Genomic DNA, 16,212 nt, shown 5'->3' with positions numbered 1-16,212 from the left:
AAGCAGAGTTTGGCAGGTTCTTGTTTCGTAAAGTGGTTTCCTGGCACCTAGTGTTAACCAGGACTTGGCCCGAAAAAAAAGTTTCAACTCCCAGCTGAATTTCAGCTCACAGCTAATGAGGAGTGACCCCTGGGTGCAGCTGGAACTTCTCTAAGAGAGTGACGAGCTCAACAGGGTGGAAACATTCTGCTCGAACCAGCTGTCGGTGCTTCCTGGGTGGAGACTAGCCGATCATATAATAGCTAGCAAACACAGGTTTGCTGTTAGGCTTTGTGTAACGAGAGTTTTGGAAATTTCGCTCATTAACCCTGCCATGCCATCGCCTAATCGCTTGTCGAAGCTGGTAAAAATTTTTTTCGATAAGAAATGCCTGTATCCGGTGGGACTAGGTACAATTATAACCGGATTCCTGTACGGAATGGAATACCTGATGGAGAAAGAGAATCCGTGTCCCTGTGATCCGCAACTGAATGTTCGCTACGCGTGTATTTCTTTCCTTATTCCAGCATCCGCGATGTTCCTGCTCAGTCTCCTGGTGTCATCCGATGCGGGGAAAATTATTACGTGCCGGGTCAGCTTCCCTTCCGCAGTTACTTGTAGATGGAAATGTTGCGAGAAATGCTGCAGCCCAGACTGCAGCAATTTCCATAAGGTTCACTTTTACCTGTTCACAATTCTGAAGGTATTTGTCCCATCGATCCTGTGGGCTGCGATTCTCTTTCAGGACGGGGATTACTACGCCTGCGCGTATTTGAACGAGACATTCAAAGGTGAAGATTGCAGAGAGTCCTGCGCTTCCAAGATACTCCCGTATGAGTGGCGCGAGCTTTGTGTTCACTCACAGGTGAGTGTCTTCGGGTATTGCGGCCGCAAATGTGTAATCACAACAGAACTTATAGAGCTTTAGGTGGTGATTTAAACCCGGTGCCTTTCGCTCCCCAGAGAATCTCCAACCACTTGCGGGCGAGAAAACTGAAAACCTCCAGCTTAAAGCCCCTGTGACGACTCGAATACTTGTTCCATAGCCCCTTTTACTTTCTCCAGGCGAGGAGACCTTCTTCGCGGGAGATTGCCCGTTGCAGGCTTGACACCCTTATAGGTCGACCATTTCTTTTGTATCCACACATGCTGCTCGGCTCGGTGAATTCCTCCGGATGTTGGCGTTTCAGCCACTTCCAACTATCTTCGGTCTCTTCTGCCTCTATCCTATACCAGTTGAATTTACTGGCCACCCAGTACTGTTCGATCCAGGGAACAGTGCACGAACACTGACGTCCATCTGTACATCCATGAATTTTGAAATTATCATGACGCTGAATATCATGACCGGTGGGAAATTTCTTTACCCAGAGAGTGGTAAATCTGTAATCCTATAACCAAGAGCGTTGTCGATGCTTCGTTACTGAGATAGATATATTTAGGTGAATTACAGGCCTCAAGAGATAAGGACGTTTTTAAAAGCTACAAGTTCAGAAAATACTTAATAAAACAGAAAATTCTTGAAATAAAAAAACGCGAATCAGACAGCACCCCTGGGGAGCGAAGCTGCGAACGTTCCTGGGCCAAAACAAATTTCACGAAAACAAGAAAGGTCTAGTGCAGGAAAATGGCAGAGAGATAAAGATGGACTATGCTGTTATTTAAGAAATGAGAAGGATCGAGGGGCTTATTTCTATATTTGTTATATTTGTGTTCTGACAGATGATCGGAGGCGTTTTACTGGTGTTAACCTTGTTGGTGCTAGTAGTTCTCCACTTTCTTCCTGGATGTTTATTTTCTGAGGAGACACAAAAAGAGAATGCAGGAAGCAGTGAATTGGAAGACTTGAACAGTCAACGACAGCAACCGCAATGTACTGACACAGAATAGGAGCTGAATCAACCCCAGCCAGAGTGAAATACTTTGCAAATTTATTTAAGTGGGCTTTAAATATGTTACGAGACTTCGATGGCCTTTTTGCCCCAACCTTCGCCCGAACTTCAAACTTATCCGCCCTCAGCCAGTGTTCCTGCTGGCGTAGAGTTCCACATTCATTCATCACAGATGACAGTGCATGTTAGACCATAAGGCATAAAAAAAGACCTTCCATCATCGTTGATTTATTATCCCTCTCAACCCCATTAGCCCATTTTCTCACCGTAACCTTTAAGTCCGTCAATAATAAAGTGCCTATCGAACTCAGCTTTAACTATACTTAATGACTTGGCCTCCACAGTCGTCCGTGGCGATGAATTCACATATTCACCAAACTCTGGTGGAGAATTCCTCCTCATCTCTGTTCTACATGGATGTTCCTCTGTTCTGAGGATGTACCCTCTGGTCCTTGACTCTACCACATGGAAACGTCCTCTCCACATCCACTCTTTCTCGTCCTTTCGCTGTTCGACAGCTTTCAATAAGCTCCTCCTCATTCTTCGGAACAGCTGCAAGTACAGGCCCAGAGCCATCAAAAGCTCCTCAGACGTTTACCCTACCATTCCCAGAATTATTTTCGTCAACCTTCTCTGAACCCTTCCAAATCCAGCACAAGGAACCAAAGCTGATCATAATACTCCAAGTGCGGTCTGACCAACGCTTTATAAAGCCTCAACGTCAAATCCTTCCTCTTATATTCTAATCCTCTCAAAATGAGTGCCATCTTTAGATCTCCCTTTCTTACGACAGGTTAGCCTTTAGGGACTCGCGAACGAGGACTCCCAAGCCCTTTGCACCTCTGATATTTGAATTTCCTCCCCGTTTAGAAAATTGGCTATGCCTTTATTTCTTCTACCAAAGTGTATGACCATACACTTTTCTAAACTATATTCCATCTGTCACTTCTTCACTCATTACCCCAATCTGTCGAAGTCCTTCTGACGACTAATCATTGTACAGTTTACAAACCTGGCCACAAAGTTGTCAATACCTTCATCCAAATCGAAAGTGACTCCAATACTGACACTGTGTACCACCACAAGTCACCGGCAGCAAATCAGAAAAGGACCCCTTTATTCCCACTCTTTGCCTCCTGCCAGTTAGCCAATCTATCGATGTCATGCGCTATTTTCTTGTTAACGGCTTCACGTCCGGCACCTTGCTAAAGGCCTTCTGAAAATCCATGTGAGCAACATCCAATGATTCTTCGTTCTCCATTCTTTCTGTTATTTCCTCCATTGCAGTAGCTTATCCATTTCAAGGTTGGAAATGTTTTGCGTTCCGAGATTCTGTTTTGCACACTGCTGTCGTAACTCATGGTTATGTCGCCTTTCTTTCTGTTTGGGCCAATCTGGCCATTCTCCCCTGACCTTGTCATTAGCAAAGCGTTTTCGCCCACAGATCAGGATGTTGCAGGATAGAATGGCTCTTCATATGAAGCCCGTTTCATGGCGCTGGCTGATATTCACAGGTCTGGGACCCAATTTTCTGCCATCTCCTATTCTCCCTTCCTGCTCTGACCAATCAAAAATCTATTAAATAGCCATAATGCCTTGACCTCCACAGCAACCTGTGGCAAAGAATTTCACGGATTTACCACGCTCTGGCTGAAAACATTCCCACCACTGGCAACGGCCTTTCCACTTCCACTCTATCAAGGCCTTCTGCCATTCGATAGATTTCAGAAATATCACCCCTCCTTCTTCTGAATTCAAGTGAATATCCTAAATAGTCCATGATGCTATACACGTTTGATTGCAATTTGACTAGTCTCACCCCGTTCAAACTCTCTCATAAAGCTTACCTTCCTTCGGGCGCTTTTAATAACATCATTATCATAATAAAATAACGTAATTTTCTGTTTTTAGTTGAAGTGGAGAAGTCACCCAGTTTGTGTCTAGTCACGTCCTTATCCTTATTCGTTTTCACACATCTGCATCATAATTCTTTTATTGCTTTACGTAATCATGTAAATTGGCAACTTGTTTAGTCACTCACATAAACTGAGGAACAGTAACGAAGTTTCTTGCATTTCCATCATACAAATCAATTGACTACAACAGTTCATTGAGGCAGTGCATTTAAAATAACAGAGCGCATAATAAAGCCGTATAGTGCAGAGAAAGGGCATATTCGGTCAACAATGAGATGCAAAGTCATAATGACGTAGACTGTCAATTGCCCTTGTTCATATTTCTTTGCATTGTATCATTTGCTTGTGTGTAACTTAGTATGAATAAATATTTTAAATTAGTCTCTTCTGTGTCTTCACTGTGTATTCAACTTGATAGGTTCAAGAGTGATCATTGAGAAAAGGATTTTATGTCCATCTACAGAATGACATTCATTGTGGTATCCCCGTAAGGAATAAAAGGAAGTTAAATAGAGCAAAAGAGTACTTCAGCAAGAAGTTACTTTTCAACAACACTGATAAAATGCTGGTGGGACTCAACAGGTAGGCCAGCATCTATTTAGGGAAATGCATCCCTGTGTCACAATGTCTCAATATTCAGTAATGCTCCACACGCCATGCCATTCAATACTTTGATCATGGTCTGGTTTTATCTTCCCACGGTGCTTCAATTCACACATACCTGAGTTAACTTCCATCAGCCATTCATTTGCACACACTCTCAGCTGACCAAATTCCTAATATAACATGAAATAAAAATTTCCACTGTCCAAAACACCACTAATTTTGGTAACATCCACAAGTGTATGAATCATCCTGACTGTATTTTGTTCTACATTGTTATTAAAAATTACGAACGGAAAATGCATTTCAAAACAAACCCTGTGGTATGCCGCCGCTTCCTGCAGCTATCGGGTTTTTTTAAAAAAGCAAAGAAAACAACTCTCCGCTCTCACAGTGTTGCCTTCTACCTCCACCCCTTATAACCATATAACCATATAACAATTACAGCACGGAAACAGGCCATCTCGGCCCTTCTAATCCGTGCCGACGCTTACTTTCACCTAGTCCCACTGGCCTGCACTCAGCCCATAACCCTCCATTTCTTTCCTGTCCATATACCTATCCAATTTCACTTTAAATGACAATACCGAACCTGCCTCTACCACTTCTACTGGAAGCTCATTCCACACAGCTACCACCCTCTGGGTAAAGAAATCACCCCTCGTGTTGCCCTTAAACGTTTGCCCCCAAACTCTCAAATCATGTCCTCTTGTTTGAATCTACCCTACTCCCTATGGAAAAAGCCTATCCACGTCAAATCGATCTACACCCCCTTATTATTTTAAACACCTCTATCAAGTACCCCCTCAACCTTCAACGCTCCAAAGAATAAAGACCTAACTTGTTCAACCTTTCCCTGTAACTTAGGTGCTGAATCCCAGGTAATATTCTGGTAAATCTCTGTACTCTCTCTATTTTGCTGATATCGTTTTACTCTGTTCTACTGCATTCTTCAAGGCCCTACCATTTACCATGTATGTCCTATTTGGATTATTCCTACCAAAATATAGCACCTCACACTTATCAGCATTAAATTCCATCTGCCATCGTTCAGCCCACTCTTCTAACTGACCTAAATTTATCTGCAACTTTGCAAACCTACTTCATTATCCACAACGCCACCTACCTTAGTATCATCAGCAACCTTACTAGGCCTCACAGAGTGGTTCCACAGACACGAGAAAATCTGCAGATGCTGGAAATCCAAAACAACACACACAAAATGCTGGAGAAACTCTGCAGGCCAGGCAGTATCAATGGAAAAGAATAAATGGTCCATGTTTCAGTCCGAAACCCTTCAGTAGTCCTCTTTTCCAAAGCTGCTGCCTGGCCAGCTTAGTTCCACCAGCATTTTGTGTCTGCTGCTCCAACAGAATGGTTGGTGGCTGTTTAACGCCCTGGTTTAGTAGCACTTACTGACGGTGAATAAATGATAGCACTTTCAGGAAAAACACACCCGACTAGAAGAAAGCATGAAAGTATTGCCTGAATATTACTAAGAATTTTATGGCAAATTATATCTTTAACCTTCTGCCCAGCAATAAGATCACGTTTTTCACTCTCTCATTGCATCTGTGGGTTGCTGAATAGAGACGAGATCCTTCAAAATGATATTAAGGAAACAAAGATTAAATTTATTTGTCACGTGTACATCGAAATAAACAGTGAATGCCTCGTTTGCCTCAACGACCAGTCGGATATGTACTGGTGGCGCCACACTTCCAGAGCCAAAATAGCATGCTTACGACCCAGTAACCTCATCATACATCGTTAGAACGTGGGAGGAAACCGGGTCACTCGGAGAAAAAACACACAGTCACAAAGGGCAATGGCTGGTGCATCCAGCCGCTGCTTCTAACAATCCGCGTTAAGGAGTTGGAGCTGGAACTGAATGAACTCCGGATCATTACACCCGAGATGCAGGACACAGAAAACTCGGTGACAGCCAGGAAGGTGAAAATGTTTAAGGAGCCAGTGCAGAGTGCCCCTGCGGCCATTCGCATCAGGAACAATCATACTACTTTGGGTAATATGGGGGATGATCTAACAGGAAAATCATAGTGGTCGGGCCTCCGGCACTGAGTCTGCCACTGTGACTCAGAAAAGAAGAGGGAGAAGAGGCGTGTAACGGCGATATGGGATTCGTTAGTTAGGAAAACGCACAGGAGGTTCTATGGGCGGGAAGAAGATTACTGAATGGTATGTTACCTCCCATGTATCAGCGTCCGGAACATTTTGGATCGTGTCCCCAGCATTCTAAAGTTGGAGGTTAAACAAGGAGAGGTCGTGATCCACACAAAGCCATAGGGTACGAGTGACGCGGTTCTGCATAGGGAGTTAGGTGCTAAGTTAAAGGGCAGGGCCTCCAGGGTTGTGATCTCCAGACGTGCTTGTGAGGCTATAACTAAGAAAATTATGCAATTTAACACGTGGCTAAGGATTTGATGTAGAACGTAAGGCTTAAGATGTTTAAGTCATTAGTCTCTCTTCCATGGCAAGTGAGCCGGTACAAAAGGGACGGTTTGCAATAAAACTGGACGGGGAACTAATATCCTTTAGGGGATGGTTTGTTAATGCTCCACGGTAGGATCTAGAATAGAGTTGCAGGTGGATGGGAACCAGTGTGCCAGAACGGCAAATGAATAGGTTGTGGAGACAGATCTTTGCAAGAGCTCAGACTAAGTCAGGTATCATAAGGTTGAGCATGGTATGACAGGTATCCCGAGTTGCGTGTATTTCAATGCAATAGGTATCGTCGGAAAGGTGATAATCTTATGGTATGGATCAACACCTGGAATTATGACGTTGTAGTCATAACGTCATAATTGGTTGGGACTGAGATATTAGAGAGGTATGACCACGGTAATGGGGCTACATTACAGACCACCCAACAGTTCTAAAGATTTAGGGCAACATCTTTGTAAAGAGATCGCAGAGTGTTGTAAGAAACATAAGGTTGTTATCGTTGGTGATTTTAACTTTCCACATATTAACTTAGGAATCCCATATTGTAAAAGGACTAGGTGGGATCGAGTTTGTCAAATGTGTTCAGGAAGGTTTCCTTCATCAGTACATAGATGTCCTAATGAGAGAGTGTGCGATACTGCACTTGCTATTAGCGAATGAGACAGATCAGGTGTCAGAAGTATATGTCGGCGAGCACTTTCCATCCAGTGACCACAATTCATTAGTTTCAAGGTAAATATGCAAAAGGTAGCTCTGGTCCAAGGGTTCATATTTTAAATTGGAGAGTTGTCAGCTCTGATGCTATCAGAAATTATCTACAAAGTGTGGATTTGGGCGGGCTGCCTCCTGGCAAATGTGTACTTATTAAGTGGGACGCCTTCAAAACGAAACTTTAAGAGTAGAAAGCTTCTTTGTGACTGTCAGAATAAAAGAAACATAACACGTGTAGAAAACATTGGTTTGCAAGAGATGTTGAGGCCTTGGTTAAGAATACCAAGGAGGTGCTCTGCAGGTATAGGAAATCCGGAACAAATACACTGCTTAGGAAATGCAAGAGAACACTTAACAAATAAACCACACAGGCTAAAAGAAAACATGTAGTTGTCCTAACAAGCAAGTGATTCTACAGATATTTTAAGAGCAAAAGCATTGCGGGAGACAAAATTAGTCCTCTGGAAGACCAGAATGGAGGAGCCAAAACCGGTGGGAGAAATATTAAATGAATTCTTTGCATCAATGTTTATCATGAGACGAACACAGAGTCTATAGAAGTGAGGCATCAACTTCATGGAGCCTGCCCAGATTAAAGAAGAGAAGGTGTTTGCACCGTGAGGCAAATCAGGGTGGATCAATGCTCAGACAACAGACGAGTAGTTCTCTCGACCCCTACAGGAGACAAGTGTAGAAATTGCGGGTCTCATCAGAGATATTTTAATCATTCTTAGCCACGGGGAGGTACCAGAGGATTGGAGGATAGCCAGTGTTGTTCAGCTGTTTAAAAAAGGTACACAACACAAACCGGGAAATTATAGGCCAAGAAATCCGAAGTCAGTTTAGGGAAAGTTATTGGAAGGCATTCCAAGGGACTGGATGAGTAAGTCTTTGGACAAACATAAACTAATTAACGATCGTCGACATGGCCTTGGGCGTGGTAGGTCATGTCTAATCAATCTTATATAGTTTTTCGTGGAGTTGCCAGAAAAGTGGATGTTGTCTACATTGAATTTAATAAAGTATTTGACATAGTCTGCATGGGAGAGTGGTCAGAAATGTTCAGTCGCTCGGCATTCAGGACGAAGTAATAAATTGAATTACACATTGACGTTGTGGGAGAAACCAGAGAATGGTAGCAGAGGATTGCCTCTCTGACTGGAGGTTGCCGCAGGAATTGATGCCTGGCTCTTTGTTGTTTGTCATCTATTTCAATGACATGAGTGATAACGTGGTTAATTGCATCAGCAAATTTGGAAATGACACCAAGGTTGGGGGTGTAGTGGGCCGTTACAAAGGTTGCAGAGGGATCTGCATCAGCTGGAAATATGGGCTGAAAATAGCAGAATGAATTTAATGCAGACATGTGCGAGGTTTTGAACTTCGGTATGTCCAACCAGGGTAGATTTTGCACAATGAACGATAGGGCATTGGGGCGTGTGGTAGAACAAAGGAATTTGGGAATGTAGTTCTATAATTCAGTGAAAGTGGCGTCGCAGGTAGATAAAGAAAACCTTTAGCTTTCATAAATTAATGTAATGAGCAGCGGAGATAGATGTTATGTGGCAGTTGTATAACATGTTAGTGAGGGCTAGTTTGTAGTATTATGTGCAGGTTTAGTCAGGAAAGATGTAAACAAGCTTCACAGAGTACATGGAAAACTTAAAAAGACGCTGCCGGATCTGGAGGACATGCCTTATCATGAAAGATTGAATAGGTTAGGAATGTATTCATTAGAACGTAGAAGATTGATGGAGGTATACAAAATTATGTGGGGTGCAGACTGGGTAAATTCAAGCAGACTTTGTCAATGAGGTGGGGTGGGTGTGCAGCTAGAGATCATGGGTGAAGTTTGATATGTGAGGAGTTTAAGGAAGAGTCTCATCTCAGAGGGTCGTGAGAGTGTGAATTGAGGTTCCAGCACAAGTGGTTCATGCGAGCATGATTTCAAAGTTAAAGAAAAATTTGGGTAGGTAAATGGATGATGCAGGTCGATGGGAGTTGGCAGTTGAAGTGGTTTCGGCATGGGCGTGATGGACCCAATGGTCTGAATCTTGGCTGTACTTCTCCATACCTCCGTAGAGAGTACAGTCACAAAAGGATAAATGCTGCAGTTTACCCTTGGTACATATAGGTACTGTTACATACCCCCTGTGGGTATCTTGTGACTGTCTTATGACCATGATGTAATTGAATATCTGGAGAGCATGATGTAATGGTCTTGCGAGGTTGGGGAGATGTAATTTCCCGCCAATGTGGGGTCACATGATGTAATTTTCTCACCAGTGAGAGGTCATGTGATAGTCTCTTCCAACAGGTATAAAAGGGGAAAGCCTTTCTCTGACGAAGGAGTTTTTGATGGGACGTCGTTTAAGTTACTCCGTTATGCTGCGTATTAAAGTAAAGTTTTACTTTCCATTGTAAGTTGTGCCGGCAGTTTTTAAAGCCATTGCCGGTTTTGATTCCTACCTTTGTAGCCCAGTTGGAGAGTGAAGGTTTACCGAAGTACAGAAATCCCGAAGGATCAATAAAATAAAATAAAATGTCGTCAGCGGTAACACAGGATCGACCTTATTGAATCCTCATTCAGAAGGTAATAACCTGCATCCGAGATAGCCCCTGCATTGTGAAAGCAAAAAGGGCTGAACGCAGCAGTATTCATCAAGGAAAGTTCAGTCCCTTTAAGTTATATTAGTTTCCTTTGTCGTAAATCCTTCGGGCAAGGCATATTTCAACTCGGATAAGCAGTAACGTCACGTCGTCGAGGAATTCGTTACTTCAGGAAAGTCTCTCCTAATTGACTGTGTAAATCATTTGGACTTTCGCATTTACCACTTTCAGAACTGTGTTCGCCTTTATCGCTTTAGGAACTGTGTTCTTATTTATCGCTTTAAGAACTATTCAAGTTGCCGTATAGTAGTTAACTTACAGTTAAGTTAGTCGTTTGTTTACTTTTCATTTTTATTGAGCAGAATTTAAAAAATGTTTTATTTGTTTATAAAAAGCCTGTCTCTATTCTATATTCATTGTTGCCGGATCATAACGGTGCCAATGACATAGGAAGGAAAAGGAGAACGGAGAATATAGGGAGTTAGGAAGGGAGTTGAGAAAAAGCACCACAAAGGTAGTAATCTAGGGATTACGGCCTATGCCACACGACAGTAAGAGAAGGAATGCAATAAGGAATGAGGTGGAGGATAAATGCATGGCTGAGGGATTGGATCAACGGGCAAGGATTCAAGTTTCTGGATCATTGAGGCCTCTTTTGGGGCAGGTGTGCCCTGCAGAAAAAGGTCGGGGTGCACTTGAATCCTCGGGGGGCCAATATACTGACGGGGAGATTTGTTAAGGCTACTGGGGAGACTTTAAACTAGAATGGTTGGGGGTGGGAATCAGATTGAAGAGACTGGGATAGAAGAGGTTAGTTCACAAATAGAGAAAGCTTGCAGACAGTGTGTGAGGGAGGACAGCCAAATGATAGAGAAATGGAGCGCTCAGACCGAAGAAAGGGGTGAAGAAAGAAAAAGAAGATAGTAAAATTGTATGCACCGTTAGGTTTAAACAGAGAGTAAGAGGTGGAAAATTTCTTAATTCCATTTATTTTAATGCTAGGAGCATTCTAAGAAAGGTGGATGAGCTTAGAGCATGGATTGATACATGGAAATATGATGTTGTAGAAACATGGTTCCATGACAGTGAAACATGGTTGCAGGACGGGAATGATTGGTAACTAATTATTTCTGGATTTTGTTGCTTCCGGTGTGATAGAATGGGAGAGACAAGAGGGGGAGGTGTTGCGTTGCTTGTCAGAGAAAATATTACAGCTGTGCTCTGGCAGGATAGATTAGATCGCTCGTCTAGGGAGACTATTTGGGTGGAATTGAGGAATAGGAAAGGTGTAGTAAACTTATAGGGGTGTATTATAGACCACCTAATGGGGAGTAAGAATTGTAGAAGGAAATTTGTAAAGAGATAGCTGATATTTGTAGTAAGCACAAAGTTGAGATTGTGAGAGATTTTAATTTTCCACACATAGACTGGAAGCCCATTCTGTAAAAGGTCTGGATGGTTTGGAGTTTGTAAAATGTGTGCATGATAGCTTCTGGCAGCAATACATAGAGGTACCAACTATAGAAGGGGCAGTGTTTTATCTCCTGTTATGGAATGAGATAGGTCACGTGACGGAGGTATGTGCTGGGAATCACTTCGGGTCCAGTGATCACAATGCCATTAATTTCAATATGATTATGGAGAAGGATAGGTCTGGACCCAAGGTTGAGATTTTTGATTGGAGAAAGGCTATCTTTGAGGAGATGCGAAAGGATTTAGAAGGAGTGGATTGGGACAATTTGTTTTATGGGAAGGATGTAATAGATAAATGGAAGTCATTTAAAGGTGACATTTTGAGGGGACAGAATCTTTATGTTCCTGTTAAGTTCAACGGAAAAGTTAAAAGTTTGAGAGAGCCATGCTTTTCAAGGGGTATTGGAAAATTGTTTCGGAAAAAGTGAGAGATCTACAATACATATAGGCAGCATGGAGTAAGTGAGGTGCTCGAGGAATATAAAGAATGTAAAAAGAATCTTAAGAAAGAAATTAGAAAAGCTAAGAGATATGAGGTTGCTTTGAAAAGTAAGGTGAAAATAAATCCAAAGGGTTTCTACAGTTGTATTAATAGCAAAAGGATAGTCAGGGATAATTTGGTCCCTTAGAGAATCAGAGTGGACAACTATGTGTGGAGCCAAAAGAGATGGGGGAGATTTTGAACTATTTCTTTTCTTCGGTATTGTCACGAGCAGACATGGAATGGACCCAAATGCAGGACGCAGGCACTGATGTACTAGGGGTAGGACAGGATGGGAATGCCATGGTATGCAAGGGCTAATGCAGGCAGGGCAGGATCCCAGAGTTCCGGCGAGGCAGGCGGAGAAGGCAGGCAGAGCAGGATTCCAGAGTTCGTGGCAGACAGAAGAGCCCCCTGGGGCGGGTGCACAACTCCTGTGCAGGGCCGCCTCCCAGGCAGGAACACGGAGGCCCGGCCAAGACGTGGAACACTGGGCAGGTGCGGGCACAATCCGTAGGGAGCAATGGGTGGAAAGGGTCGGAGTCCTTAGGGTGAGCCGCGCGGATCCCGGGCAGGGCCGCATCCCAGGCAGAAGCACGGAAGCCTGGGCAAGGCGCGGACACCTGGGCAGGTGCGGGGCACAACCCACGTGAGGTGAGGGTTTGGAAGGGGACCGAGTCCCCCCCCCCTCCGCCGGGCAACGGCAGACAGCCTGGCTTACCCGACAGATGCAAGGGAACAGAAGGGAGCTGGGTCCAGGGTGAGCAGCAGGACAACCGGGATACACCGGTAAATAGGAGAAGCAAACAGACAGCGCGACAGCTCGGGCAAGGCGAATACGGCAGGACAGCGGGACCAGAGCACACGAGAGGAGCAGGAAAACAAGACGAACCTGGACAGAACCAATACAGAGCAGGCCGGCAACCAGGGCAGAACAGGATTCAGAGCGGCCGGCAACCAGGGCAGAACAGGATTCAGAGCGGCCGGCAACTAGGGCAGAACAGGATTCAGAGCAAACGAACCAGGTACAGAGCGGATTGAACCGGCTTCAGAGTAGGACGACCCCCCAACTAGGCTCAGTCCCAGAGCCCCTTATAAACACCAGCCCCCCTAATAGGCGACAGGTGTACCTCCTTAAGCCAAGATGATCCAATGGCTCCGGGTGACAGGAGGGCTGGCTGCAAGGCCCGGAGTCTGGAGTCCACGGACAGGAGCAAGACCCAGAAGGCGGGCTCCGCACCGGACCTTAACAGGTACTCTCGAACGAGAAGGGTATTGAATACTATAGGGTAAGATAGACAAGTAGGGTAGTTATGGAAACTATGATGATTAAAGAAGAGGAAGTAATGGCGTTTTCAAAGAATATAAAACTGGATAAGCCTCCGGGTCCTGACTGGATGTTGCCTGGGACTTTGAGGGAAGTTAGTGTAGAAATAGCAGGGGCTCTGACTGAAATATTTCAGATGTCATTAGAAACGGGGATGGTGCATGAGGATTGGCGTATTGCTCCTGTGGTTCCCTTGTTTAAAAAGGATTCTAAGAGTAAACCTAACAATTATCGGCCTGTCAGTTTGACGTCAGTGGTGGGTAAATTAATGGAACGTATTCTTAGAGTAGGTACATATAATTATCTGGTTAGACAGGGTCTGATTAGGAACAGTCAACATGGGTTTGTGAGTGGAAAGTCATGTTTGACAAATCTTATTGAATTTTTTGAAGAGGTTACCAGGAAAGTTGACGAGGGTAAAGCAGTGGATGTTGTCTATATGGACTTCAGTAAGGCCTTTGACAAGGTTCCACACGAAAGGTTAGTTAAGAAGTTTCAATCGTTAGGTATTAATATTGAAGTAGTAAAATGGTTTCAACAGTGGCTGAATGGGAGATACCAGAGAGTAGTAATGGATAACTGTTTGTCAGATTGGAGGCCGGTGAATCGTGGTGTCCCTCAGGAATCTGTACTGGGTCCAAAGTTGTTTGTCATATACGTTAATGATCTAGATAATGAAGTAGGTTTTCAAAGGTTGCAGGGAGATTTAGACCAGTTAGAAGAGTGGACTGAAAGGTGGCAGATGGAGTTTAATGCTGATAAGTATGAAGTGCGACATTTTGGTAGGAATACTCAAAATAGGACATACATGGTAAATGGTAGGGCATTGCGGAATGCGGTAGAACAGAGTGATCTAGGAATAATGGTGTATAGTTCCCTGAAGGTGAAATCTCATGTGGATAGTGTGGTGAAGAAAGTTTTTGGTGTGCTGGTATTTATAAATCAGAGCATTGAGTATAGGACTTGGGATGTAATGTTAAAATTGTACAAGGCATTGGTGAGGCCAAGTTTGGAGTATTGTGTACACTTTTGGTCACCGAATTATAGAAAAGATGTCAAAAAATAGAGAGAGTGCAGAGGAGATTTATTAGAATGTTACCCGGGCTTCAGCACCTAAGTTACAGAGAAAGGTTGAACAAGTTAGATCTTAATTCTTTGGAGCGTAGTAGGTTGAGGGGGAACTTGACAGAGGTATTGAAAATTATCAGGGGGAAAAATAGAGTTCACGTGGATAGGATTTTTCCATTGAGAGTATGAGAGAATCAAACAAGAGGACATGAGTTGAGAGTTAAGGAGCAAAAGTTTAGGGGTTAACACAAGGGGGAACTAAGACCTGAGACCACTCAGAGAGTAGTCACTCTCTGAGACCACTCAGAGAGTGGTAACTGTGTGGAACGAGCTTCCAGTAGAAATGGTAGAGGCAGGTTCGGTATTGTCATTTTAAAAAATGGATAGGTACATGGAAAGGAAAGGAATGGGGGGCTATGGGCTGAGTGCAAGTCGGTGGGACTAGGTGAGAGTAAGCGTGCGGCACGGACTAGAAGGGCCGAGATGGCCTGTTTCCGTGCTTTAATAGTTATATGGTTATATGGACTGAGTAAGTTTTGCGGAAATTGCAGTTGGCCTGGTAGTCCCTGGACCTACTTAAGAGCCGCCGATTGCCCTCGTTGGATCTATTCTGTCTATTCCAGGTCCAAAATGGAAAAGGCTCCGAATCCTGCTTTGCTCTTATCAAACGAGAGGTGAGGCGAAAATAGTGGGTACAGAAGAACAAGAAAAAATCCAATAACAAGTTCGTTTGGCACACAAGGTATTTCATAGAGTTTGCTCAAGCTATGTTACTCCAGCAATCCTGGAACCCGGTTCTAATCAATACCTCCGGTCAGATGGAGTCAACCAATGAGAATCGCTCCTTATCTGAGCTTCTCAGTGCCCATGGCCATGAGATTCGTTGTCAAACAAGGTGTCCCTCCTTCATACAGTTCATCTGCATACCGTTATACCCGTATATCTGTATACCCTTCAGCATCCACGAGTCAAAGTCTCCCTACCAAAATCCTTCATTGCACAAACATAGCATAGAAGAAATATAAATTAGGTTTCTGGTGAGACTTTGAAAAACGTTCCCATTCCGCAGGGGCCACTTCACAGAAAAGGTAGACATCAATGCTGAAATTCACTATCATCTTCGATGCAATGTAAGACCATAAGACCATAGGATATAGAATCAGACTTGGGCCATTTTGCCTCATCAAGTCCTCTCCGTGATTTCATCATGACTGATCCAATTTTCTACTCAGCCCCAGTCTCCTGCCCGTATCCCTTCATGACACGACCAATCTAGAATCTATAAACATCTCCCTTAAATATGCATAAAGCCTGGGCCTCCATAGCCACCTGTGGCAAAGATATCACAGCCTTTTATTAACTGTCGAGTAGCATCGTTTCAAACCCTGGCATATACTTGCATTTATCCTGCAGTGGGATGGAGAACAGCCAGAGGTCGTGGTACATATTGGTACCAACGACATAGGCAGAAAAAGGAAAGAGGGCCTAAGGATAGACTACAGGGTGCTAGGAAGGTAGCTGAGAAGCAAGATCACAAAGGTTGTCATCTCATGATAATTGCCTGTGCCACGCGACAGTGAGTATAGGAATAGAGGGAGGTGGAGGATAAATGCGTGGCTGAGGGGTTTGAGCACCGGGCAGGATTTAGATTTCTGGATCATTGGGAACTCTTTTGGGGCAAAAAGG

At 43.8% G+C, this 16,212-nt stretch overlaps 1 protein-coding gene across 1 annotated transcript; it reads left to right on the top strand.

Moving 5' to 3' along the window:
* Nucleotides 1-291: 291 nt before the first annotated feature.
* Nucleotides 292-4,131, top strand: LOC132393813 (calcium homeostasis modulator protein 6-like). Its single transcript, XM_059969204.1, has 2 exons — nucleotides 292-844; nucleotides 1,702-4,131. Exons 1-2 carry the CDS (start codon nucleotides 314-316, stop codon nucleotides 1,867-1,869), a joined length of 699 nt encoding a protein of 232 aa, XP_059825187.1. The 5' UTR covers nucleotides 292-313; the 3' UTR covers nucleotides 1,870-4,131.
* Nucleotides 4,132-16,212: the final 12,081 nt, after the last annotated feature.

Source organism: Hypanus sabinus, chromosome 5, assembly GCF_030144855.1.
Source record: "Hypanus sabinus isolate sHypSab1 chromosome 5, sHypSab1.hap1, whole genome shotgun sequence".
In the NCBI taxonomy this organism is placed as follows: Eukaryota; Metazoa; Chordata; class Chondrichthyes; order Myliobatiformes; family Dasyatidae; genus Hypanus; species Hypanus sabinus.
This window is presented reverse-complemented; position numbering and strand designations above follow the sequence as displayed.

Bases quoted from the DNA above. Each gene is read 5' to 3' on its own strand.
- LOC132393813 (XM_059969204.1), top strand. From the start codon at position 314: ATGCCATCGCCTAATCGCTTGTCGAAGCTGGTAAAAATTTTTTTCGAT. The intron at 845-1,701 runs GTGAGTGTCTTC...GTGTTCTGACAG, and splicing joins AGCTTTGTGTTCACTCACAG to ATGATCGGAGGCGTTTTACT.